This window comes from Endocarpon pusillum (genome assembly GCF_000464535.1).
Source record: "Endocarpon pusillum Z07020 unplaced genomic scaffold scaffold1719, whole genome shotgun sequence".
Lineage (NCBI taxonomy): Eukaryota > Fungi > Ascomycota > Eurotiomycetes > Verrucariales > Verrucariaceae > Endocarpon > Endocarpon pusillum.
The window spans coordinates 512,929-537,864 of NW_006916062.1; the positions used below are offsets into that span (position 1 = coordinate 512,929).

Genomic DNA, 24,936 nt, shown 5'->3' on the forward strand with positions numbered 1-24,936 from the left:
CCCCTATTAAAGGGGCGTGTAGCATAGCAGAAATCTGAGAAGTGCCATAAATTTCGGCGCCAAGCCTCGGGCCGAAAGTCTCAGGTAAAGGGCCGCAACACTTACTATGGTGGAGCATTACGTAGTTGTTATTAATGGCACACTTCACAGCAGCACATGACTGACCATCAAAAAAGAGCCTTAGCCTGCTGATAGGCACCTAAGTACAGCAGGCCACGCTCGGCCTTGGGAAGTTTGACTAGTAAACTCTGGCATACTCTGAGTGCTCATACTACTTTGAAGTAGCATTTGCACTCTTCGCAATAACTACGATGACACTAATATGTGCTCAGACTCCCAGCAGTAGTAGTTCGTCCGGGGCAACATGATAGAAAAGCCCAAACACGCATAGATTCAACTAACTTAGCACTCCCGATTAGCACTTCCTGAACAGAGAGCATATGTTGGGAAATCAAAGGGATGAAACTGTGTCAGATCCATTATTCTGGGTCCATCATAGGAGGTATATTACGATGGTGCAGGCAACTAGTGGTAATCCTAGCTCGAGTCCAGCAACAGTTTGTTTACGCGACTTACGCGGCATGATTGGGTGGGGCGATAGTGGACGTCAACAAAGCGATAGCGCGTATCCAATAGTTAACCTTCTGGGAAGGCAAAATCTTCGTGTGCTAACAACTGAGAGCAGTCAGTGATGATTTGACTGCGAGACAGAACTGCATCGCCTTGGACCCTTGAACCCTTTGCACCTACCTGCACTTTCTCACCGCCTTCTTTCCACGTCCACCGTCAACCTGAAACGCAGCTCAACCTCCTCACACGACCTCTTCATCTACTCCTCTACTGTGCCCTCCGAGAGACACGATTTTGGTGACCATCTGTATTCCTGTGTGCTTCAGCCAGACTTCATTCCGCATACAGCTTTCGAAAGGTCACTCATTTGTGTTTCTTTTGCCGACAGCGCAACGTTTATTTGCCTCCCGTTTAGGAACCAATCCTCACATATACTGACACCACCTTTTACACCACTTCTCTGGCTCATTCAGTTGAGAGAATTGCGCACGGAAACCGTGGACATCTCTTCAGCTCCTCATTGGCTTCTGCTCTGGGAAAGTGTTCTACTGAATCATTGGGGTTCCTGTTGCGGGAATTGACAAATTGTGGGATCACGAAATTGTGTTTTTGATGGGCCACAAGAATCACCATGGTGTCAACATATTCGCCGCATCGAGATGCAGGCGGAACGTTACATTTACATACTCCAACAAACCTCCATCATATAGATGCAAACTCTGCGATTCAGGAACTGCGTCGTTCGCTGTCAAGGTCGCCATCAAAGCTTGCTGACTACCGAAATTATTCATCACGATCACATTCACCTTGCACAATGAATGTCCCCTTTTCGCCCTCTCCCCTATCACCTTCTCGGAGATCATGTTCAGATAATAATCTGAACATACCAAGCCCATCATACACGCCTTCCCACGCCATTCCCTATCCTCCAAGTGCGCGAGCAAGTCGACCCACTTTGCGACGCAGTGTTCAGTCGCAAAACCTTCCGCGAAGCGCAAGAACCTCGCCAAAAAGCCCTTCGAAGCGACCTTTGGCAGATTTGTCTGATGGTGGCAATGTACCTTCCATGCCGTTGAGAAAGCGAAGCTCTACAGATGCACAGTGTGATTATCCGAATGACACCTTCTCACTAGCTGTCGATAAAGAGAATGAGGATGGGATGGATTTCATATCAGCCTCAAAAATGACGACTTCCAAGTCTGAGAAACGTATGAGCGGTCATTTTGGCTCAAAATCATCAGCACCTAGTCCAATGAAACGGAATGACGGATTATTAACCATCGAGCGGTCAAGTTTCGGCAGCCCTTCCGCAAAGAGGCGGAGTCTCCATGGACCAAGTTCGGACTTCAACATATTCGAATCAGAGCCGCAAAGCGGCGCATCGGAGAGACGGTCCATGGATGATGTGGACTGGTCTGCAAGATATGGACTTCCACCAACGAACTCATACTTCAATACGATTCCGAAAAGATCGTCGTCCCTTCGAAAGTCAACGCTCCAGCAACGCCAACTCGAACGGCCTGCCAATGCTAAAGGCTCGTCTTCCATGCAATTTGCAACAGGCACACCAGGACCACAGAATCAGAAGAAGGGACAACGAAGCTCTCTCGACAACCATCTCCCGCCTATGCAGCGTGACAGTCCTTTCTCGAGCCAGGGGATTCTACTCAATGCTTCAATCCATCCGCTTGGTCAAGGCCAAAGTCAGAGCCAGAGTCAGAATCAAAGCGCTCAAGCTTCACATCCTCCGCACCCTCTTTCTCGGACAATGACCCAGTCGTCGTCAACATCGAGCATTGCTGACGACTCGCCAACCCACGAGCCGGTCCATCGTCCGGATCGACCAAAGTCAATGTTCGACTTTTCAAAATCACTTCCGATTGGTGCTTCAAGACCCTCAGTCTTTGCAGAGGAGGATTCTCAGGAGTCTTCGCAAGGTTCTTTCGCAACACCTGCCAATTACAAATCCGCCAAACCACTACCAGCTGCTTTCATGTCCACTGGACTTATATCCAAGAAGAACCGAAATGTCGATGATCCTCATGGAGGCTTGCCGAAGGCCCATATGCCGGATACACCTTGTAAGAAACAGATGATACCGTTTCCGGCTGCATCGAACTTTGCGCCTGCTGGGGCAGCCAAGGTGGCAAAGCCGGCGAGGCATTCTTTCGGCACGCCCTCTACTCCACTGAATTCTCATCATAGTGTAGTGATACCGGCGCCCTTTACTTTTGGTAAGGGGATAGGCATATTTGGTGCAACTGGTGGCAAGAACAGTTTAACCAAGAAAGCTAGCTTTGCCAGCATTGATGGGGAGGAGAATTCTCAGCCACAATCGCCGACTCCCCGTGACAGCCAGACTTCGACAGACTCGGAGTACCCGCCGACTCCTACCAAACGTATTCTTGGAGAACACCAGAGTGTATCCCGTCCTTCCAAGTCGGGATCAGGGGAGAGATCTCGTCTTTCAAGCAGCTTCAGCTCGAAGCCTGCCACGACGTCTAGGCTGACAAGCAGTAAGTTATCTCCTATTGGAGCTTCTCCAGGAAGCGTCGACGGGGACAGTGATAGCGTAATGGAAGATTCGCCTTCCGCTAGCCTGAGACCTAAGTCGACGTTAACTGCCATTTCCGCTCCTTCTTCATCGTTCACCCGAGGCCGACTGCTGAGGAACCTAAATTCCCCTACCCCCCTCTCGCGGAAGGCTCTCACTCTTCCTTCTTTCGGCCTCTCGCCAAGATCAGGACGTACTAAGTTAGATTGCCTTTCTCCAGTGAGCCCCCACCACGAACCAAGCCAACGAAGCTCGCCCCGTACACCGCAGGAGCATCTCCTACCTCCAGATCCAAGTGGTCTGTCGATATCAGGGCATAGCGATCGACCCTTGTTCCACCGAGGAACAAGCAGTGCATCTGGAATGCCAGCCACGCCAACCGGGCCTCGAGACTATTTCAAGAGCTTCTCAAATCGGCAGAGCCTGAATCTCACTGCGGGAGAGTCCACGGATGTTGACCAGTGCCTGCTATCCAAATTCGAGAGAGTCGAGCTGGTTGGGACTGGCGAGTTTTCTCAAGTCTACCGAGTCGTGGCAGCTTCGAATCCATCCCCTTACCACTCTCTGTTCTCCCTTTCGGCAACTAGATCGTCATCTCGAAGCTCTCTCCCTGAACAGGTTTTTGCCGTGAAGAAGTCCCGGCATGTGTATTCTGGAGCCAAAGACCGACAACGTAAAATCCATGAAGTTGATGTCCTGAAGACTCTTGGCCACACCGACCATGTCTTGTCCTTCGTTGACAGCTGGGAAGATCAAGGTCATTTGTACATCCAGACTGAGTTTTGTGAAGAAGGGACCCTAGACATTTTCCTGGCCCAGGTTGGCGTCAAGGCTAGACTTGACGATTTCAGAATCTGGAAGATACTCCTTGAAATGTCATTGGTATGTTTTGCTCTTTTATGATGTGTGCTCTGTTGACATGACGTAGGGACTCCAACACATCCACGATTGCGGATTCATTCATCTGGATCTCAAGCCGGCCAATGTCTTCGTCACTTTTGAAGGGGTCCTCAAGATTGGTGATTTCGGTATGGCAACCAAATGGCCGGCAAAAGCTGGCATTGAGGGAGAAGGAGATCGGGAGTATATCGGTCCGGAAATTCTGATGGGACAATACGACAAGCCAGCAGATATCTTTGCGCTTGGACTGATAATGCTCGAGACTGCGGGAAACGTTGAATTGCCCGACAATGGTGCATCATGGCAGAAGCTTCGAAACGGGGATATGAGCGACGTGCCAAGCTTGACGTGGAGTTCTGATGAAGCAAGCCATATCTTCCGTGACGCATCTGGAAATCCTCTGTCGGAGCCGACTTCATTCGATGACGACGACCTTGGCCATCGTGAACAACAGCATTTGGTTTCAACCATGAGAGACTCCTTTCGTGGGTATGACGAACAATTGGTGGACGATCGTAAATCTGTACACCTTGCTCGCAGTGGGGAGTTGGTCGAGCCACCGACCTTCATGGTAGATCCGAAAAACGAGCAAGCCCTTGATACGATAGTTAGATGGATGATTTCACCAGAGCCGCATGATCGCCCTATTGCCAGTCAGATCCTCCAGACGGTGGGAGTACAATGGGCAGAGACACGACGACGTGCAGGAGCAACAGTATATGAGGGAAATTGGGGACCAGCCGACCATGTCCTCGCCAAGGATGCGGAAATGATCGACGTGTAACTCAGCAGCGTATGATCAAGGCGTCAGGGTAGAGGGTTTCTCGAAAGTCCTTGGACAAGGGTCTCTCTTTCGCTTTGCGGGTCGGGGATGGGGAGTCTTGTGTGCGAACATTGTCCTGTGCATCATGTATCTCTTTTCTTGATGGCGATAGCGATGCACTTCATATTACGACCTGTATGTCTGTCTGTGTTTGAGATTGTTATTGAGCTTGCATCAGCGGCCTACCATACTCTCTTTGTTGCAGCAAGTTGCATTGCATGGTCTTAGCAAGCTCCGACATGGGTGGCATGCTTTTGTTGGTATCATCTTGCATTGATGTCTTTCCCAATCAATGACGGTCCTTTTTTCTTGCAGTATTGCATGGCGAAAGTGAAGAAAGATGAAAACAGACACTGGCATAAACAAGGTGCCCTATGTGGCTTGGGAGGGAGATGCCACAACTGTAGTGATTGGCAGGATAGAAATCGATCAAAGAAGATATTGACTGCAAGTCATCCACGTACTGAAGAATAGTAAATGCAACACGGCAACAAGAGTCAGACGGAGCAGACGTGTAATCACATCAAGACTGTTAAGTTGTGCAGTAGATGACACACTTAGGGGCTCAATGTCAATAAGCAATAACAAGATACGCAATTTGGAAATTTGCTGAAGAGCTTTGTTGTTGGCCTAGAAATAGTACCGGGTCATCACAGCAACATTACACGGAGTACAACATTGACAGCGAAACACCATGTAACCTAAAACCCACTCGTGAGGTTAGATGCTCACAGCACAGTTACTCATGAGCCATTGAACCCATACCAGTACTTGTACGGAGTTGGGCTGCGGAGCTGCTTAGTGACTACTACTGCAACTCACCTCATGAATCAGGCTTTGATGCCAAGGAGAGGAAAATCTGCCCCGAGCTCACCACCCACCACGACCTAGGTACCTAGGGTGATGCGGCTCGAGCCGACCAGCCTTGCCTCCAGGCAGTAAAGTTTCAGCCCGGGGGTGGCTGCACATAGGTTGACCACCCACACGTCCCATGCTTGTCACTAACTCACTCAGTATATTTACTACCTCAAAGGTCGAGCGGGTATAGGAGAAATCCACAATCGCGTAGTGATGGCTCAGTCACCCCATCAGATAGAGACGACATTAACAAAGCTTCTTCTTCAAATGAGGTGGCGATAACATGACTCGTTCGCGGGGGATCCTAAGCACCATTACTTTCCAACTGAAGTTCCAAACTCGAGACTCGAGTTCTAGATAGCTTGTTCTGAGTCACCAGTGTGGTATTCTCGCCAGATGGATCACGAGCAGCTTCAGGCTCTCGCAGCAGAGTTGCAGTGTGCAGTGCTACGATGCTTCCCTGGAACAGCAACTTCGAATTTCAACAATGAAGGAACGAGAGTTGGCTGTTTTTGCTGCCTTATTGAGAAGTCAGTCACCCGGCTCAACTTTGACTCAGTCTCTGCTCAGACTGCACCGTTACTGCTCCCTCTTCTTACCCTCTTACTCAGCTTCTCTCTTAGTGCTGCTTAGAGTCATTAGTCCTACTTCATTTATACCCAGTCCCGCTTTTACGCCCTCGCTATTATTGATGAGCTGTGTCTTGTTCGCATCTACCGTTTCTTTTATTTTTTGTTGATGTGTATAGAGATCAGATAATTTGGTTTTGGATTCTTAGATAAATGATACATTAAGTCTTTACATGTCATGTACTTATCTCTCTCTCTTTCTAACATCTTCTCTGCCTTTTCGTCTCGCTCAATGCCCCAGTTTCTTCTCCATCCACGAGACAACCTTCAAGAACGCCTCCAACCACTCGTATTCCCGCTCATCATACGGCATGATTTTCCGCAAAGGACACCGATGCAAATTCCCAGGCAGGCAATCGGAATGGGGTTCCTGGTTTATGAAAAATCGTGGCTTCGTTTCGCCCAATGACGATCCACAGGCTGAGGTGGGCGACCACTGTATGCGCGGAACGACTAATAAAGGAGAACCGGTGTAGACATACATCAGACCGTCCATCACTACTTCGATGGAGGTAGCGATATCTTCCGGATATCGAAACGGCCCACACAGCTCCTCGCCGGGTCCGGCCACTTGGCTCCTCGAATCCACAACCTGCCCGGCTTCCTCGCTGAGCGACATGTTTTGAGGGGTGTTTAGGAAACCCACGTCAACATTCCCAGGAGGATGTTTCTCTAGAGACTCCAAAAACGTCCACAGGCATCGATCGTACGGTACTAGCTCAATGTTGTCAACCCCAGGATAGCACCCGCGAGTGAGCTGATGATGAATCCTTCTGTCACGGGAAATCTTCTCCGCACGTCTTCGGAAGCCATATTCAATGTGAGCCAGGTTCTCCCTTGGACCTTGCAACGGATCTCTGGGTTTCTTTAGCATCAATTTCTCTGGGAATCTCGACATCAGACCAGCTGCAATAGCTAGCTGTCGAGCTTTTGTAGCATTCAACTTCAGCTTGGCTTCCTTGACCCAGTCCCATCGAGCCCAGAGGTTTGAATCATCCGCATGTGCTGTGTAGTTAGTCGTGGTATTTGAAATCGGGAGATTTTCGTCCTTCGGACTGGCTTCTCTGACCCGGTGGTATCGAGTCGAGAGACTTGATTCGGTTCCATGTGCCGGGTAGTCACTCGTAACACCAATACGCAATAGAGCTTCATCCACGGGGTTAAAAGTCAAATCGCCATCGATCTGCTGGATAAGCTTCTGTTTGAGTTGCTCCGCCGAGTATGATGAAGTTGCAAACCAACGAACAAGCCGTGTGTGGCCCTGGCCAAGTTCGGAGAAATCGGCCGTCAGAGGCTTTCGTGTAAATCGCCGTATCTCGCAGTAGAGAATGAAAAGATCTCTTACACGCGAGATATCTGCTGGTGAACTGAACAAAAACTGCCATTCCAATTGGCCGAAAACACACTCGTCAAGGTACTGGTTCTTGTGGGAGAGGATTTGGAGGATCTTAACGAGAGGCAGCTGTCCAAGCACCATGTACACGAGTTCACGGGGCAACTTTTCAGCGAGGCTGAGACCATGTAGTGAAGGGGGCTTCGACCGCGCCGCCAGTTCTTCGGGATCCATGGCTATGTGGAGGATGAAATTATGGATTGTAATTTGATCCCATCACTGATTTCTTTATGTATTACTTGATTGTAGAAAGAGATTTCGGCGGTGACTCACGACATGATTGCAGCCTGCCCGCGGAGATGAGAGAAGGTTTGGCACCGCGCCCTTTGCAGGCGCCACAATTGCTGGCAAGTATGATTTCAATCTTCATTTCAATCGAGTCATATCCTAGATCAAGAACAAATAATGCGCACGGAAACCAAAACTCCGATTGTTCAGATCAACAACCAGGGCGAAGAGATGCTGAAATCAGAGGCTTCATGCCGCGAGTTCGTCAAGACTAAAGACCCATCAACCATAGCCCGTCAGATTCAGCTGGACCAAGAATCATGTAGGTTATCAAGACTGCCCAGTCTACTGGCTCTATACCTCCCCCCGCCAAAATCCGAGCAAGCCAACGCGATTGCGCTGCACTTGTACCCCGAAACTTCGATGTATTGTCGGTCGATCAGGATGGCACAATACTCTGGCATGGTACAAGTCATCAAGGCGTATTTGAACCAGATGACTTCTAATCTTAAGCATGAGAAGCTAGCAACTGTCGTTGGGGGACTGGAAACTAGGAAGCCTTCGAAGGAACAGATTCAGACGGCTCTCAATGTCCTGGATTTCTTCGTCAAGAACCAAGATATGAATCAAATCAATCTCAGGACCTCACTTGAAGACGTAATCCATGTCTTACGAAAGGATCTCGAAATCCCATCTGAGACCCAAAACTCGTCTGTTCGAGTTTATCCGTCAATTGCTTCGATGGAGGGACCAGTGTCCAGACGCAAATGCTACATCTGCCGTTTTCTGCTTGTTTCCCATCATGCTCAATACTCCTCTCTGTGCAAGCCATGCGGCGATTTTAATCTCGCCTCCTGTGGTCTCTCACTTCCACAGAATCTCCACCTGGAAGGCAAAACAGCTCTGGTCACTGGAGGGCGATTGAACTTGGGCTATCATACAGCGCTGCGACTCTTGAGATGTGGGGCGAAAGTAATTGTCTCAACCCGGTATCCACGTGATGCGGAGGTGAGATATCTGGCGGAGCACGACTCGGAATCGTGGCGTGAAAGGCTGAAGATCATCGGTGCCGACTTTCGGGCAGCAAGTGATGTGTTTCAGCTGGTGGAAGCTGTGAAAGAATGCTTGAGGCGGTGGGATCTGGAAGGAGAGAATAGACTGGATGTCTTGGTCAATAATGCTGCCCAAACTCTAACAGATCCATTGGAGAAGGAACGCCAAGCAGTCGAACAGGAAAAGCGATTCCATGGTTCTAGATTTCAAAGCCAGTTGTTGCTTGGTGGGTCAGGATACGAAGCACGAATCAGAGGTGGTTTTCAGGGGTCGAAATTACTGGCTTATGGCGCAAAGCGGACGACGATGTTTCTGGAAGCCAGCAACGCAGATCTCGGGCCTCAAAACGCCGTCACGGATCAAAATCTCGTACGAAGTAACGACACGGAACTGGTTCCAACCGAGAACAGTCTCAAATCCTCTTGGATGCAATCCCTCCATGAAATACCCTACGAGGACGTGATAACGGCCCATTCAGTCAATACCTTGGTACCCTTCATCCTTATCCGCGAACTTGTTCCCCTCATGAGCTCGCCCGGTTCCAGCAGCTCCCGATCCGAAGCACGAGCAAGCAAACCCCAAGCCTACATAATCAACGTCTCATCTCGGGAAGGAACCTTCGAGTCTTCCCAAGCTCACCCCTCCAAGAACGGACACCATGTACATACAAACCTCACCAAAGCCGCGTTGAATATGTTGACTGCCACGGAAGCAGCGCCTATGTGGAAAGAGAAGAGAGTCGCGATAAATAGCGTGGATCCGGGATACATGAGTGCAGCGCCGGAGATTGAGACGCGATGGTGGGAGATGGCGATGGGTGAGCAAGGAGGGGAAGCAGGCAGGTGGGAATGTCCGATTGGATGGGAAGATGGAGCTGGCAGGGTTCTTTGGCCGATTGCGGTGGGGGAGAAAGGGGAGGCGGTATGGGGGAGGTTCTTGAAGCATTTTAGAGATGAAGAGGTTGGTTGATGTTGGGCCGGGTAGGTGAGGCGTCACGGCGTGAGCCATGGCACCATTATCGACCCGGAAGATGATTGACTATGTAACCTGTTACTACTAATATATAGGACAGCGGTGGTTTACCAGGATATGCAACGATTCGACCCCACAGTACCTCAAGGAGAGTTTGGGATGAAACTAGCACTATAACTTCTCACGACAACCCCTCTCAGATACATCTTTCAAAGGCACGTTGCTGAATCCGAACGCTACTCCACTCCGGACCACTCTCATCTTATTCGGAACTCACAGCTCAGGTTTATCCTTAAACAACAGTCTAACCTTTGAGGGCAGCATAGTGCCCCATCTACCACGGAACAACGGTTCCAAAAGACACGGAGAGCCCTCGCCGAGGGAAAGAATATCCACCGTAGCCTCATAGATGGCCTAACGCACCTCTACAACCTCTTCGTCGCGCTCCGCTACGTGGATGGCGAAGTGTGGGATGTGCAGACAGGAAAGTGTCAATATATGCTTAGAGGTCGTCCCAAGTAGTCACAAGTGTGTCAGAAGTAGCCTCAGGCTCTAGGGATAACGCGGTACGATCGCAGCAGAGCTGTAGTGCTACGATGCTTCTACCTCAAACAGCAACTTCGAATTCAACAATGAAGGAACGAATATCTTGATCAATGGCCGCATTTCACATCCTCCACCGTCTTCGCTTTCAATGAGCGCTGCGATGCGGTGGCACAGCTCTGAACCCAACTTCTATTGCCGCGTTAGGGGTTACTGGGGCATGGATCACATATGCTCCAATCAGATATATTGTGGCTGTGGCTGCTGCCAGAATAGCATCTAGGACGAAGGGCGTGGCCGGGAGAACTCGGTCAACCAATAACATAGAAAAACAGTAAACGAAAAACTCAAGGAATCTAACCTACTCATTTTCACTGTTTATCGCTGCTTTTGTCAACGTTTCGAGAAGTTTCATAGTCAACAGCTATCAGAATACCTCGCTGTCGCCTCTCTCCAACTTACTGTAGTAGCGCCAAGTTTAGCCAAGAGATAATGACGCTAAAATGGACATTTTCGCCACCGGAGCATTGGATAGAATATATGTGATTGAAAGCTGTGTCGCATTCTCATCTAGCTTCGGAATAGTGTTACATATCTTTCCTAGCCAATCGATGGCCATTCTTGTCGTTTAGTTTTCCTCTTCTTTACCTACTTGCATGTTGATTTCTGGTGATTTGGAAAGTTGTACTGCAATCGCGATGGGAATCAAGGAATTGAATTCACGCTCTGTGGAGTGTAGACGCTAACTTTTACCATGCCACGTTCAGGACAATGCTGCAGTAACCCGACCATTTCCGTTCCGAATCGAGTAGTAGCCTTCCAGCTCAGTCGGTGCTATTTTATGCTGCCATACGCTCAGGACGCTTCTGTAGCTCCTTGAGCAACTCGATACCGTCTTTCGTAGCGTCATCTAACTTCTCCTCGGGCAGATCAAGGAGCTCATTCTGTGCCTTGGCCGCGAAGTCGCTAGGATCTTCCGGGTAAAACGCTCTCGAATAGAGCAGCTTACCAAAACCAGACATATTGCCTTTCTTGACTAGTGCCATTCCTTCCTCGTATCGCTGCTTTGTGTTCTCGTGGGTGACAGTCCAGTCAGCATCAGTGGTGCCCGTGACGCGCTTGACACTCTCAAAGATCTCGTTTTGGTTGACGACAAAGCTCTTGAGATAGACAGCCTTGTTGAGCCATGATGAAATCGTCAGACTTTTGTCTTCCTCGTCTTGAGGGAACAGCGGGAAGCTCAACACCTTGGCCACGGCGCGGCCAACTTGAGCCAAGGTGGAGACCGAGTTCTTGGTTTGGCCGTCATCGTAGATGGTCAGGGTGTGCTTGTCGAAGTCGAAACCGAAGCGAGCCTCACCGCCTGCAAGACTGTAGTCGTACCAGAAGCCACAGCATACAGCGATCCATTGCATACCCAGCTTCTCGATCTCTTCTCTGTGGGCCTTGGCAACCGGTCCGAGCAATGTGTCAACTCCAAATTGGACTTGCTCAATGTCGCCGGCATAGCTGTTGGGCATGATGTAGGGAACACCGGCCTTAGCGGCGGCCTGGACAAGTTTGCTGTGGGTGTCGCGAGGGGCAGTAGGAGAGAGTGTGATGATGAAGAACTCTTGGCCCTTCAGCGCCTCAACGATGGTTGATTCGTCGCTATAGTCAACGGGGGCGACGTTAACCCCATCGGGGAGTTTGTTGCTGCTGTCTTTGCGGGAGAGAGCAGTGACTGTGTGTTTTCCAGTTTTCAGAAGAGCAGAGACGAGATGGGATCCAATCGTGCCTCCAGCCTGAGAAGGATTGTCAGCAGCTGTATCTACGGAACTACTTCGAGGAGTATACATACACCGACAATGGCGACTTTTTCAATGGCGTTCTTGAAGCCGGCAGGCTTGTTCTTTGCGTATTCAGACATCTTGGCTGCCGTTGAATTCGCTCTTGATTGAATCAAAGTGAACGGGGGCTTTGGAGAATTTGTTGTATTAGATGTATTAGATGTGGCCGCCGTTTGGGTTTGATGCTGCGAATGCGAATGGCCGGCGTTCTCTGCACCGAAAGCAGGATAGCTGGGTTTCAACAACCGGCTGGTCCGAGCACGGAAATAATTCAAATAATTCAGAAGTTTCATGCGGAGCGCCTGGGTACGAGGTAAGGGTCTGGCTACGGCAAGGCGGAGCAGAGAGCAGAGAGGGCTTGTGAATATATATGACCTAAACCTTAAACCCCCCCTGATTCGGTTGGCCCCTCCGGCCCTTAGTGTGACGGGTCGTTCCGGTCAACTATTCTCCGGGTAACTTACTACGTAGTAGTACGTAGTATTGTTTCTCCGGTACTCCGGTATTCCGTTGGTGCCGCAGCTTGTTGGAGAGAGTTGACAGTGGACTAACTAGTAACGATCACCTGCATATTGATATTGCGCCATGCGGCCCCTTCGGCCCCCCGGCCGTAATAGCTGCCGTAATAGCTGCCGCACCAGTTGCTATCGCGATAAATATACTCCGTGGCAGCCTCTCTTTGACACATTCCATCCGCCCAACACCGAAAAAGTCGACAAAGCAATGCGCTCAGGAATCCGCACATGGCTGATCAAAGAAAAAATAATGAGCAGGTTCCTTACCTGACCTTGGTCTTCGATCCACCCCAATCACCATAACGCTTCATTGCCAAGACAACGACAACATGTCGCCTGCTTACCAGAAGAAGGGGTAGCTAAAGATATAAGCTAAGTGCCATTAGTAGAAATTGTTGAAGTTCTCATTCTGTGGTGTTGTTCATTCATCTATCTAGGTTTTCTAGTAACTACCTAATAGGGATTTCCTGTACCAAGGCACAGGAAATCAGGACACGTGATATGTCAGAGTGGCGCTAAGCCGCTTTGGGAGGTTGGCTGTACATGTACAGCTAACTTCTCTTGGCAGTTGCGGCAGCTTGTGCTGCCCTGCAAGGAGGTTGCTGGCCATACGGCCGTACCAGCGCTAAGCTGTATTATTCGACAGAAATGACAGTTATTTTGTTAAATAACCACTATATTAACATAATAGAAAAGACATATTTTCAGTAAAATATATTATAAATAATAAGATTTTATTAGATTACAGATGACTAAGTTACATATCCTTGTATTCTTTAAGTAATATCATAGTTAGGCTTAATCTAAGCGCACTTTGATGGCTCTCTTTAGCATTATTTTAAGAGGGCCTCTTCCTGCTAAGTGGTGAGGACCATCCAACCCCAGGGGAGACGTCCCGAAAGTCTTCGAACGAGTACCCGGACGACTACGTCTCTGTCCAGTCTCTTGTTCCCTCCTTAGAGAACTATCTGCTGCAACATTTTGATGCCCGGGTCCAACGGCCCCCTTCCGTCGCCGGCGAGTTCTTCTTCATCGCCGTCAACGTCTCCTCGCAGTTCCTCACTCAAGCCTGTCTTGCCACCAGCATCGTACCCCAGCACATTATTGGTCAATCCTTTGGCATCGACAATCAACCCGCACAGCTCAGTTGGTTCACCGCCGGGTACTCGCTAACCGTTGGCACTTGCATCCTCATCGCCGGCCGCCTGGGCGATGTGTTCGGCCACAAGCTCTTCTTCATTGGCGGCTACGCTTGGTTCGGAGTGTGGTCGGCCGTCGCTGGCTTTGCCGTCTACAGTAGCCCGGCCTTCTTCATCTTCTGCCGCGCCATGCAGGGCATCGGCCCGGCCTTCCTGCTTCCTAATGCCATCGCCGTCCTCGCTCGCGTCTACGATCCAAGCCTTCGCCAAAATATGATGTTCAGCCTGTTTGGTGCCAGTGGCCCAGGAGGATTCCTTGTCGGCAGCGTCTTTTCCAGCTTGCTTTCACAGAGACTCTGGTGGCCCTGGTCCTTCTGGATCCTGTGCTTTACTTGCCTTTTGTTGGCCGTCCTCGCCATTTTTGCCATTCCCGCAACCCCAGCGCCGAAGGGCCCACAACCTTGGAATTCCACTGTCTGGCAGCGTGTCGATGTCTTGGGATCCATTCTCGGCGTCGCCGCCCTGGTCCTCTTCAACTTTGCCTGGAATCAAGGCCCAGTGGTCGGGTGGTCAACCCCTTACACCTACAGCATCATGCTCGTTGGCATTTTCGTTTTTATCGCCTTCGTGTTCGTCGAAACGAGGGTGAGCCATCCGCTGATCCATTTGGCGTCCTGCGCATCGACTCCCTCTTCGTTCTGGCCTGCATCAGCGCCGGCTGGGGCAGCTTCGGCATCTACGTCTTCTACTCTTTGAATCTTCTCGAAGTCTTGAGAAAGCAGACCCCTCTTCTCACCTCGGCCCAGTTCAGCCCTATCGCCATAAGCGGACTGATCGCTGCCGGCGCCACGGGTTTGGTCTTGACCCATTTCCGAGCCTCGGCCGTCATGCTCATCTCGATGACCTTCTTCCTCATCGGCGGCGTCATCTTCGCCACCGTGCCAGTCCACCAGACCTATTGGGCACAGACTTTTCGTGGGCATCATCGTGCTGCCTTGGGGTATGGACATGTCTTTCCCCGCCGCCACGATCATCCTGAGTCGAGCTATGCCACGAGAGCATCAAGGCCTCGCCGCCTCGTTGGTCAACACGTTCGTCAATTACTCCATTTCTATCGGACTCGGCTTTGCCGGCACCATCGAAGGACAGGTTAATGATGGAGGAAAAAATATTCTACAAGGATTCCGAGGCGCGTTTTACATGGCTGTCGGCCTTTCGGGCTTGGGAGTAACCATCGCTCTGCTGTTCTGTTTCGTGGAGCGGCATCAGTCGAGGGGGACTGAGGAGGCGGTAAAGCGCGAAACGCCCAAAGGACTTGTTAGGCTATCGTCAATGACGACTTGATGTCAATAATGCAGTACAATTTCTGAAATCTGACTATATCATAACGGAGTTTCGATGTTTCGTCGTCGTTTGGAGAATGGATCACCGCTGAGTTAGTTGGATCATTATTCATTCCATGTCAACGATTTTGAAGTGTAAGCTTTTTGTCCTTGCATTCCTCATCCTTCCAAGGATAAAATTATTACGCGTCGAGAAAGAGACGAACTTTGAAAAGAGATAATGATCATAATATGCCGCTGGCTGACTACTGTTCCTCCAAAGCAGAAAATTAGAAGCGTGGAAAGGTCGTCGAGCAAGAAAGCCGCTGCAATTTAAAGTTTTCATATTCATGCCAAGTGTTTCAATATAAATTTATTAAATGCTGGATCTAATGCATGACCTCATCTACTTTACAACTCTACATGCCCATTTCTAAGATTAACTCCCTCTATAGGCCCGTATTATTGGTTTTTTTCTCTCTCCTTCTCTCTCCCCCTCCCCTTAGGACGTGATCTAGTGCTAGTACTGATTCGCAGCTTCAATGATGCTTGGCAAAATATTCGCCGTGTTGTTCCACACCTGCGTGGATCCCACCACAAACATGGCACTAATATACCAGGTATTTCGGTAACCCTGCAGGCCTTTCATCTGGGTGTACCATCCATTGGCGATGTCAGTGTTACTCGGTGCGAGATGGAAGGGGGAAAAGTCTTTGAAGGCGACAAAGGTGGGTTCCGAGGCAGTCGCGTTGATTTGGGACTCCAGGAATCCGATCGTCGAGCGCGTCAAGGATTCGATCTGGGTCCGAGTTAGGGGGGAGACGGTGTTGTACCAGTAGAAGTAGTAGCCGGGGGAAGCGCTGGGGGCGAATCTGACCACGCCGGGAACGCTGGCGGTGTTATAGGGCGTGTTGGCGCCGGCGTTGAGGTAGGATACGCCGGCTTCGAGGTTGGTGTTGTTGACGACGCCACCGTAGTAGTATTTGCCGGAGATTTTGGACAGGATTGACTGTTCTCTCGAGTCGAGGCCGAAGGCGTTTATTCGGTCGGGCGTGTATGGGAACGCGATGATGAGTTGTTTGGCGCTGATGAGTTTATTGCCGGTGGGTGTGTTGGCGACGAGTTGGACGCCGGAGCCGGGAGTTGAGCCGCGTCTGGCGGCCACGATGGAGGATTGGAGGAGGACGTTGGCCTGGATTTCAGCTAGGGCGTTGCGGTAGATCTGGGAGTTGTCACGGTTGGCGGCACGGACGCCGTCACCTTGGAACTCGGCCAATTTGGTGCGGTGGCCGTCGTTAAGGATGGCGAGGGCGGAGGTGGTCAACGCGTCTCCCGGGGTCGCTGGCCAGTTAAGACCGCCTGTGGTCGAGTTCTCCGAGAGACCGACCTTCTGGGCGAAGTCGGGCCAGTTGAGTAGCAGGTCCGACGGGACCTGAGCCGGCAGATTGTTGAGATCGGCGAGGTAAGAATACTGGTCGAGCAGGGCAACATAGTCGGCACCGACGTTGCCCCGGACGTAGTCCGGAAGAGCTACGCGCTGGGTGAAATCGAAGTATTTTGGCAAGCCGAAATCGCTGAGCTGGATATGGCTCAGAGAACTATTCAAGCGCGAGAAGAAGTTGCGCACGATCGGGGTATCGAGATGGATCTGCACGCCAAAGTCGACGACGGCTCCCGTAGAAGGATCGCGAAAGGTATTGGTGTTGCCACCAAGTCGGTCCGTGATTTCGACCAGAGTGAAAGTCTGATTCTGATCTTTTAAGGCGATTGCAGCATAGGATCCCGCCGCTCCTCCACCGATAATGGCAAAGTCGGTCTGGACCACATTGTTGGCCGAGTAGGACGACGGATCGAATTGACCTTGATCGTGTGTTTGGAGAGCCGCACCCAACGCACCGGCTGCGCTGGCGAGAAGGCACAGACAGAATTTGGACAACATGATACGGAGCACACGTAAATAAGACAATGAAGGCAAATAAGACGAGGACAGGTGACGAGTATTATAATTGCTGCTTGCTGCTTTACCTTACCGGGAGACCTTAGCAGGAGACAACATGGCTCGCTCCCCTTTTGTACTTTTTCTACTTTTGGTACTTGTTCGACTTGTTTCAGTTGCACGAGAGCATAGATGAGGATTCAAGTCGTCCTGGCATGGGCAACTACTTTGCTCCAGAGGCTGATGTACTAAAAAAAAGGTGAGCGCTAGCAACTACTACGGGGGGGGCCTGAAGTAATGTTGGTCTGGTGCTAAGAGCAGCTAGTTCTTATGATGAAAACTCTAGGTTGTGATTCGTCACTTCCAAGCTTATTCTGTGTGCATCTACTATTCTGATGAGTCAAATTATTACATCTAATCTTGTTTGGGCAAAGCTGTTTTTTACAAAAAGGGTTTACAAGTAAGGATACTAGCGCTGAGCTAACATACTTCAGGCCCCCCCGTAGTATAGTGCAGATTAAGTGGCTGTCATCTAAAAATACTAAAAGCTTATAGATAGATTGCACAATGACTAAAGGCACTCAGTGTCCCTAAGACACGTAAGTTACCTTAAAGTTGACTCCTAATCTTACCTAGATATTTGGTGAAGCTTAGGGATCGTCCCGGGTATGACAGACCTGCAATATTAGTGATTGTCGTGAGCTAGACCAAGCTAGCTTTTCTAAGGAAGTTCAATCTTTAGCGTATATAAATAACTTTGGGGGCCTGGGCGGCGAAGCCGACCTCACCTCGGCTACACTCAGCCGTGCCTCGCTGGAAAAACATGGAAAAACATTTACTCCAACATTTCCAATGCGGGCTTAATATTGCCCGCCTCAATTTCTCTTGCCCGGAACGCTTCAACGCTTCAACGTGGCGGACATGTTGCGCTTCTTCGATACGACGATAAATCGATATTTCGTTTATGCGCGGAATATACTTCGTAGTATTGAAAGCCTTACTCTGCCGGACTACGGAATATCGAATATTGCAGCGCCGCACCGTTGAGATAGCGAACCCTGACTCTCATTATGCCTTCTCCACGTGGTGCCATGTATAATACCGGGAGGGCGAACACAATCGGCAGGGGCGGAATCCTGTCGATTGGACGCTTTTTCCTTTTCTATGATGCCTAGTGTCTTGTGGCATATTAATAGCCCATCAGCATTTCTACAAACACCCCCCTTCTCCCGTCCTGATCGTTGATCATCATCGACTCCATTCAAGCCTCGTCTTCTTCATTATTCTTCATTATCACGACAGGGGCCGATCCCAGTTGATGGTTTATGTAGACAGAATGGATTTCAAGAATAGTGAGTGGGCCAGCGAGCCCGCCAGCGAGCCCATCGCCGTGATCGGGATGAGCTGCAAGTTCTCTGGCAGCGCCAGTAATCCAGACAAGCTCTGGGACCTGATGGCTGCAGGAAAGACGGGCTGGAGCGAGATCCCAGAAGACAGGTATAACCTCAAAGGAGTCTACCACCCCAACCACGAAAGAACCAGCACAGTACGTACATTGATCCTCTCATAGAAACGACATTACTGACGAGCCTCGCAGACACACGTTAAGGGTGGACATTTTCTTGACGAGGATGTGGCCGCCTTCGATGCGGCCTTCTTCAACTACTCGGCCGAGATGGCCCAAGTCGTCGATCCACAATTCCGGCTGCAGCTCGAGTCGACTTATGAAGCACTCGAGAATGGTGTGTCCCCTCGTCTCCATGATATTGATGTTCAACTGACGAGGTCCGTAGCTGGCCTACCTCTTTCTCAGGTCATGGGATCACAGACGTCAGTGTTCGCCGGCGTCTTTACACACGATTACCAGGAGGGCATAATCAGAGACGAAGATAGACTACCACGCTTCAACGTCGTGGGTACATGGAGTCCTATGTCGTCCAACCGCATTTCGCACTTTTTCGACCTCCGTGGCGCCAGTATGACACTGGAAACGGGATGTTCGACAACACTCGTGGCCCTTCACCAGGCCGTAAATACCTTGCGTAATCGCGAGGCCGACATGTCAGTAGTGACGGGCGCCAACGTGATGCTGAATCCGGACACGTTCAAAGCTATTGGTTCGCTAGGTATGCTGTCCCCCGACGGCAGATCATTCGCGTTCGATTCGCGTGCCAACGGTTACGGTCGCGGAGAGGGTGTCGCCACAATCATCATCAAGCGACTGTCAGATGCGTTGGCTAACAATGACCCCATCCGGGCTGTGATCCGCGAGACAGCCTTGAACCAGGATGGTAAAACAGACACGATTACCACACCATCGGCTGCCGCCCCGGGCGAACTGATGAGGGAATGCTACCGCCGAGCTGGCCTTGACCCGCGCGGCACTCAATATTTTGAAGCACATGGCACCGGTACTCCAACCGGCGACCCCATCGAGGCCAGCGCCATGGCCGCCATTTTTGCTAGAGGCGAGGGCCGTGACGATGAGGACTACTACCTTCGAATCGGGTCCGTCAAGACCAATGTGGGCCACACCGAGGCCGCTTCTGGTCTCGCCGCCATGGTCAAGGGTGTCTTATGTCTGGAGAAGGGATTGATCCCACCCACTGTCAATTATGAAACTCCCAACCCGAAGCTCAAGCTCGATGAGTGGCGTCTTAAGGTGGTGAGGAGCATGGAACATTGGCCCGACAGCCTTGTCGACGGACCTCGCCGCATGTCTATCAACAACTTCGGCTATGGCGGAGCAAATGCCCACGTCATTCTGGAGAGCGCCGACCCATGGACTCTGACATCAGGTCTTGATGTCAACCCTATCAATGGCAACGGCCACACCAACGGCCACACCAACGGCCACACCAACGGCCTCACCAACGGCCTCACCAACGGCCACACCAATGGCCATTACATTCACGATACCACTGACGACGCCAAAGTCCTCATCCTGAGTGCTCGGGACGAGCGCGGTTGTCAGCAAATGCTTTCCGACCTCAAGGCGTACCTGGAAAAGAAAAAGTCGCTTGGACAGGATGCTTCGGAGCAGCTACTGCGTAACCTCAGCTACACGTTGGGTGAGCGCCGAACACTCTTCCAGTGGGTTGCCGCCCACCAGGTGCGTCTGGATGAGGACGGTACCCTGGAGGCCGCAATCCGAGCGCTCGAAACACCTCGCTTCAAGCCCAGCCGCCGAGCCGCCGATCGCCCACGCATCGGCATGGTCTTCACCGGTCAAGGCGCGCAGTGGAACGCCATGGGACGCGAGCTCTTGACTTCATATCCTATCTTCCGCCAATCTATCGACGAAGCGGAGGCGATCCTCAAGGATCTTGGCGCGGAGTGGTCGCTCCTCGAGGAGCTCCTGCGCGACAAGAAAACGACAAAGGTCCACGCCACCAATATCAGCATTCCTGTATGCGTCGCGCTGCAGATTGCATTGGTACGTCTACTGGAGTCGTGGGGGATCACGGCCTCGGCAGTTTGTAGCCACTCGTCAGGCGAGATCTCGGCCGCGTACGCCGTTGGTGCCCTCACACATCGTCAAGCCATGGCGACGGCCTACTGGCGTGCGGTCCTCGTGGCGGACCAGACGAAGCGCGCATCTGGTGCTCCTAAGGGTGCTATGGCTGCGGTGGGCTTGGGTGTTGAGGCAGTTCAGCCTTACCTCGACAGGCTAACCAAGGAGAACGGCAAGGCTGTTGTTGCGTGTGTCAACAGTCCTCAGAGTGTCACCATTTCGGGCGATGATGCCGCAGTGCAAGAGATCGAGGACTTGTGCAAGCAGGACGGTGTCTTTGCTCGTCGTCTCAAGGTGCAACAGGCATATCACTCACACCATATGGATCCCTGCGCCGCTGACTACCGAGAGCGCCTTCGACTTGAAATGGCGCGCGATGTTGAGCAGCGTACTAAGCAACAACATCTTCAAGCATCGAAGCAAGAACTGAAGGCCGTTTTTTCGTCAGCCGTCACTGGAGGACGTGTCGCCGACATCAAGCAAATCGCCAGCCCTGATCATTGGGTTGGTAGTCTGGTAGGGGCAGTCGAATTTGTTGATGCCTTTACTGAGATGGTCTTGGGCGATCCGGACGATCCGACTGGCAGGAGCGTCGATGTGCTCCTGGAGGTCGGCCCTCATACTGCGCTGGGTGGCCCTATCCGCGAGATCTTGTCTCTATCTGACTTTGAGGGCCTGGATCTCCCATACTGGGGCTGTCTGGTACGCGACGAACACGCAGGCGACAGCATGCGATCGGCCGCTCTCAACCTGTTCCGTCAGGGTCACCCTCTTGTCATGGACCAGATCAATTTCCCGGTGCATGCATACGATGACGAGAGTCCCCAAGTCCTCACAGATCTGCCTTCGTACCCCTGGAACCATACCATGCGCCACTGGCAAGAGTCGCGAGTCAACAAGGCGATTAACGAACGTAGCCAGCCGCCACATGAGCTGCTCGGCATGCGCGTCGCAGGCAATGATCCCAGCTCGACCGTATGGCGCCGTATTTTGCGCGTTAGCGAGACCCCGTGGGTCCGCGATCACATGGTACAAGGCAGCATCGTGTATCCAGGCTCTGGCTACATTTGCCACGCGATTGAGGCAGCTAAACAGCTGGCGGAGGAAGACAAGTCTGGCAAGGACATCTCAGGTTTCCGATTGCGGGATGTCAACTTCCTCTTTGCTTGTGTGATCCCCGATGGCGCAGAAGGTGTTGAGATCCGCACAACACTGCAGTTTGTTTCTGAGCGAGAGATTGGTGCTCGTGGCTGGTATCGCTTTGAGGTATCTTCAGTCACCCTGGATAACCGCTGGACATTACATGCCAAAGGAATGGTCATGGCCGAGCGCGGGGCGGCTGCTCCTGAGAAAACAGCAAAGCGCCGCCCGTTGTCGACATACACACGCCAGCCAGATCCCCAGGACTTGTTCGCGAACCTCAGAGCGCGCAGTGTCAATCATGGGCCGCTTTTCCAGAACACAACTAGGATTATCCAGGATGGCCGAGAAGCTCGCTCCGTGTGCGACGTCACGATCCGCCACGAAGCCTCCTCCGATACAGACCCGCTGGTTGCCGCAAAGAACACCTTGGTGCATCCGATCACGCTCGATGCCGTCGTTGTGGCATTTTACTCTGTTCTGCCTAATGTCGGTGCTCTGCAGGACGACCCCAAGTTACCGCGTTCCGTTGCGTCTTTCTGGATCTCGAACGACATAAGCACCGAGGTCGGCCGTACGCTCTGCTGTGACACGTCACTTCTGCACGATGATGCTCAAAGTGGAACGGCTAATATCACAATTTTTGATAGCGAGACGGACTTGGCGGTGCTCAGCATCCAGGGACTCGAGTTTGCGTCTCTTGGACGTGGCAGTGGTGCCACTGCCCGCCAGGACGCGGCGAACCGAGGCGGCGCCGCCTTCACCCCCAAGTGGGAGCAAGAGGTGGTCAGCAAGCTCGTCTGGGGACCCGATTTCTCGCTTCAAAACCCCTTGGCTATCGAGCAAATCAAGAACGAGCTGGCAACCATCGAATCCGGTGCAACCGGAATCAAACAGCTCTCTCTACTGTTCCGTAAGGTTGCACACAAGAACCCAGGTGCGCGAGTCCTCTGCATCGGTAGCGGAACTGATGCACTCGCGACACGCAGCCTCCTAGAGACTCTTGACCAGCCCCTGGTAGGAAGCTGGCACATCACCGAGCCAACATCGGAGTCCTTGGAAGATACTCATGCTCAGCTTGCCGAGTGGGCCAGGGTGCTCGAATTCGACCAGCTCAACATCGAGGAGAGCCCAACTAAGCAGAAGTTCACCACTGGAAGCTACGACATCGTTGTATCCGTTCAAGCTCTTCGCTCCGCCAAGGATATGGCAAATGCTCTTGCCAATGTGCGCAGCTTGCTGAAGCCCGGCGGCACACTTCTTTTTGCGGAGACGGCCAATGGAATATCGTCGTGGGATGGCTTGCTTCGTGACGCTGGATTTCGCGGTGTCGACCTCGAGGTTCGTGACTCCGAGCTCGACTCCGTCGATTCCAAGAGCGTTGTCATGTCCACCGTGCCGCTTCCCGAAAACAAAAAGTCCAAACTGAGCAATCAAGAGGGCTTTGTCGTGGTTACCAGCACCAGAACTTGTCCGCCATCAGGCTTTGTCGATGTGCTCTCTCTGCGTATTAAGGCTTTGACCGGCACGGATGCCGAGCATCTTGTCCTTGAGCAGAGCAGCTTCGACCTCTACAAGGGCAAGATCTGTGTCTTTGTGGGCGAGATTGAGACACCCATCATGGCAGATCTGGACTCGGTGACTATGGAAGGTCTACGTGCCATGGTCACGCAGTGCGAGGGTCTGCTGTGGGTCACCGTCGGTGCTACCGTTGCGGGCGAGATCCCGGAACGAGCTTTGCACCAGGGATTCCTGCGTGTGTTGCGCAACGAATACATCAGCCGTCGCTTCCTATCTCTGGATCTGGACCCTGCACATGCAGTCGAGAGATGGTCGTCCGGCGGCGAGACTATTGTCTCAACCATCGTGCAAGTTGTCGAGGAAGGATTCTGCCGTGTCGACTCGGAGACGGGACCACAGGAATTCGAGTATGCTGAGCGTGATGGCGTGTTGCACATTCCTCGGTACTACAAAGACGAGCAGTACAACAATATGGTTGCTGGTTCGCTCGTGCCGAGCTGGGCTGAGCTTCTACCACAAGTTGCCAAGGACGAGAAGGAGGGTGTCGACGGCCTTGCCAACCTTCCTCTGGAGGCTCTATTCCAAGAAAACAAGCCATTGCGTCTGGAGGTTGGCATTCCTGGACACTTGGACACATTGGCTTTCGTCCACCATGAAGACGAGCAGCTAGGATCTGACCAAGTTGAGATCACTCCTCGGGCCTACGGAGTGAGCTCACGCGATGTCCTGGCCGCCATGGGCCAACTCAAGGATCGTTCCATGGGCGAAGATTTAGCAGGAGTCATCACGCGCGTTGGCAATGAAGCCCAGGCACGCGGCTACAATGTCGGCGATCGTGTTATGGCGCTCTCGACAGGCGCGTCATTCGCCAGCCGTGCTCTTGTGCCGTGGCATGCTGTCGTGAAGATCCCAAGCAGCGTGGACTTTCTGAGCGCTGCATCGATTCCTCTGGCTTTCACTATTGCGTATGTCGCTCTCATAGATACTGCGCGCCTGGAGGCTGGGCAATCGGTGCTTATTCATGCCGCGTCTGGAGCGATTGGACAGGCCGCCATTATGCTTGCACAGCAGATGGGTGTAACGGAGATCTATGCGACTGCTGGATCGCCTGAGAAACGAGAGCTTCTCCAGCGCGAGTACGGCATCCCTGCTGAGCACATCTTCAATAGCCGCGACGCATCTTTCGCCCCAGCCGTCCTGGCCGCTACAAACGGACATGGTGTCGACGTCGCTCAACTCACTTCCTGGCGCTCTTCTGCAGGCAAGCCTCAGCACGGTTGCGCCTTTGGGTCACTTGATCGAAATTGGCAAACGGGACGTCGAGAGTAACAGCCTGTTGGCTCTGGATTCATTTTCTCGCGGTGTTTCGTTCGTTTCGCTGGACTTCCCAACGCTTCTGCGCCGTGGTGGGAATCGCATCTCCCGTGCGCTTGGTGAGATCGCCCGTCTGATCGAACAGAAGGCAGTAAAGCCGGTTCAACCCGTCATTTGTTACCC

The 24,936-nt window shown here is 51.8% G+C and overlaps 7 protein-coding genes across 7 annotated transcripts; 3 read left to right on the forward strand and 4 right to left on the reverse strand.

The window, feature by feature from the left end:
* Window positions 1–1,753: 1,753 nt before the first annotated feature.
* On the forward strand, window positions 1,754–4,808 carry EPUS_00997 (uncharacterized protein; the record flags this gene model as incomplete). Its single annotated transcript, XM_007802555.1, has 2 exons — window positions 1,754–4,006; window positions 4,053–4,808. The coding sequence occupies 2 exons, from the start codon at window positions 1,754–1,756 to the stop codon at window positions 4,806–4,808; spliced, it is 3,009 nt and encodes a 1,002-aa protein (XP_007800746.1).
* Window positions 4,809–6,563: 1,755 nt separating this feature from the next.
* On the reverse strand, window positions 6,564–7,901 carry EPUS_00998 (uncharacterized protein; the record flags this gene model as incomplete). Its single annotated transcript, XM_007802556.1, has 1 exon — window positions 6,564–7,901. One exon carries the CDS (start codon window positions 7,899–7,901, stop codon window positions 6,564–6,566), a length of 1,338 nt encoding a protein of 445 aa, XP_007800747.1.
* Window positions 7,902–8,132: 231 nt separating this feature from the next.
* On the forward strand, window positions 8,133–9,977 carry EPUS_00999 (uncharacterized protein; the record flags this gene model as incomplete). The annotated part of the gene is made up of 1 exon (XM_007802557.1): window positions 8,133–9,977. One exon carries the CDS (start codon window positions 8,133–8,135, stop codon window positions 9,975–9,977), a length of 1,845 nt encoding a protein of 614 aa, XP_007800748.1.
* A 1,385-nt stretch (window positions 9,978–11,362) lies between these two features.
* EPUS_01000 (uncharacterized protein) lies at window positions 11,363–12,432 on the reverse strand (the record flags this gene model as incomplete). The annotated part of the gene is made up of 2 exons (XM_007802558.1): window positions 11,363–12,307; window positions 12,364–12,432. The coding sequence occupies 2 exons, from the start codon at window positions 12,430–12,432 to the stop codon at window positions 11,363–11,365; spliced, it is 1,014 nt and encodes a 337-aa protein (XP_007800749.1).
* A 1,391-nt stretch (window positions 12,433–13,823) lies between these two features.
* EPUS_01001 (uncharacterized protein) lies at window positions 13,824–15,040 on the reverse strand (the record flags this gene model as incomplete). Its single annotated transcript, XM_007802559.1, has 4 exons — window positions 13,824–13,981; window positions 14,042–14,348; window positions 14,399–14,528; window positions 14,595–15,040. 4 exons carry the CDS (start codon window positions 15,038–15,040, stop codon window positions 13,824–13,826), a joined length of 1,041 nt encoding a protein of 346 aa, XP_007800750.1.
* An 808-nt stretch (window positions 15,041–15,848) lies between these two features.
* Window positions 15,849–17,267, reverse strand: EPUS_01002 (uncharacterized protein; the record flags this gene model as incomplete). The annotated part of the gene is made up of 1 exon (XM_007802560.1): window positions 15,849–17,267. The coding sequence occupies one exon, from the start codon at window positions 17,265–17,267 to the stop codon at window positions 15,849–15,851; it is 1,419 nt and encodes a 472-aa protein (XP_007800751.1).
* Window positions 17,268–18,600: 1,333 nt separating this feature from the next.
* On the forward strand, window positions 18,601–24,768 carry EPUS_01003 (uncharacterized protein; the record flags this gene model as incomplete). Its single annotated transcript, XM_007802561.1, has 3 exons — window positions 18,601–18,810; window positions 18,862–19,006; window positions 19,058–24,768. The coding sequence occupies 3 exons, from the start codon at window positions 18,601–18,603 to the stop codon at window positions 24,766–24,768; spliced, it is 6,066 nt and encodes a 2,021-aa protein (XP_007800752.1).
* Between the last annotated feature and the right edge of the window lie 168 nt (window positions 24,769–24,936).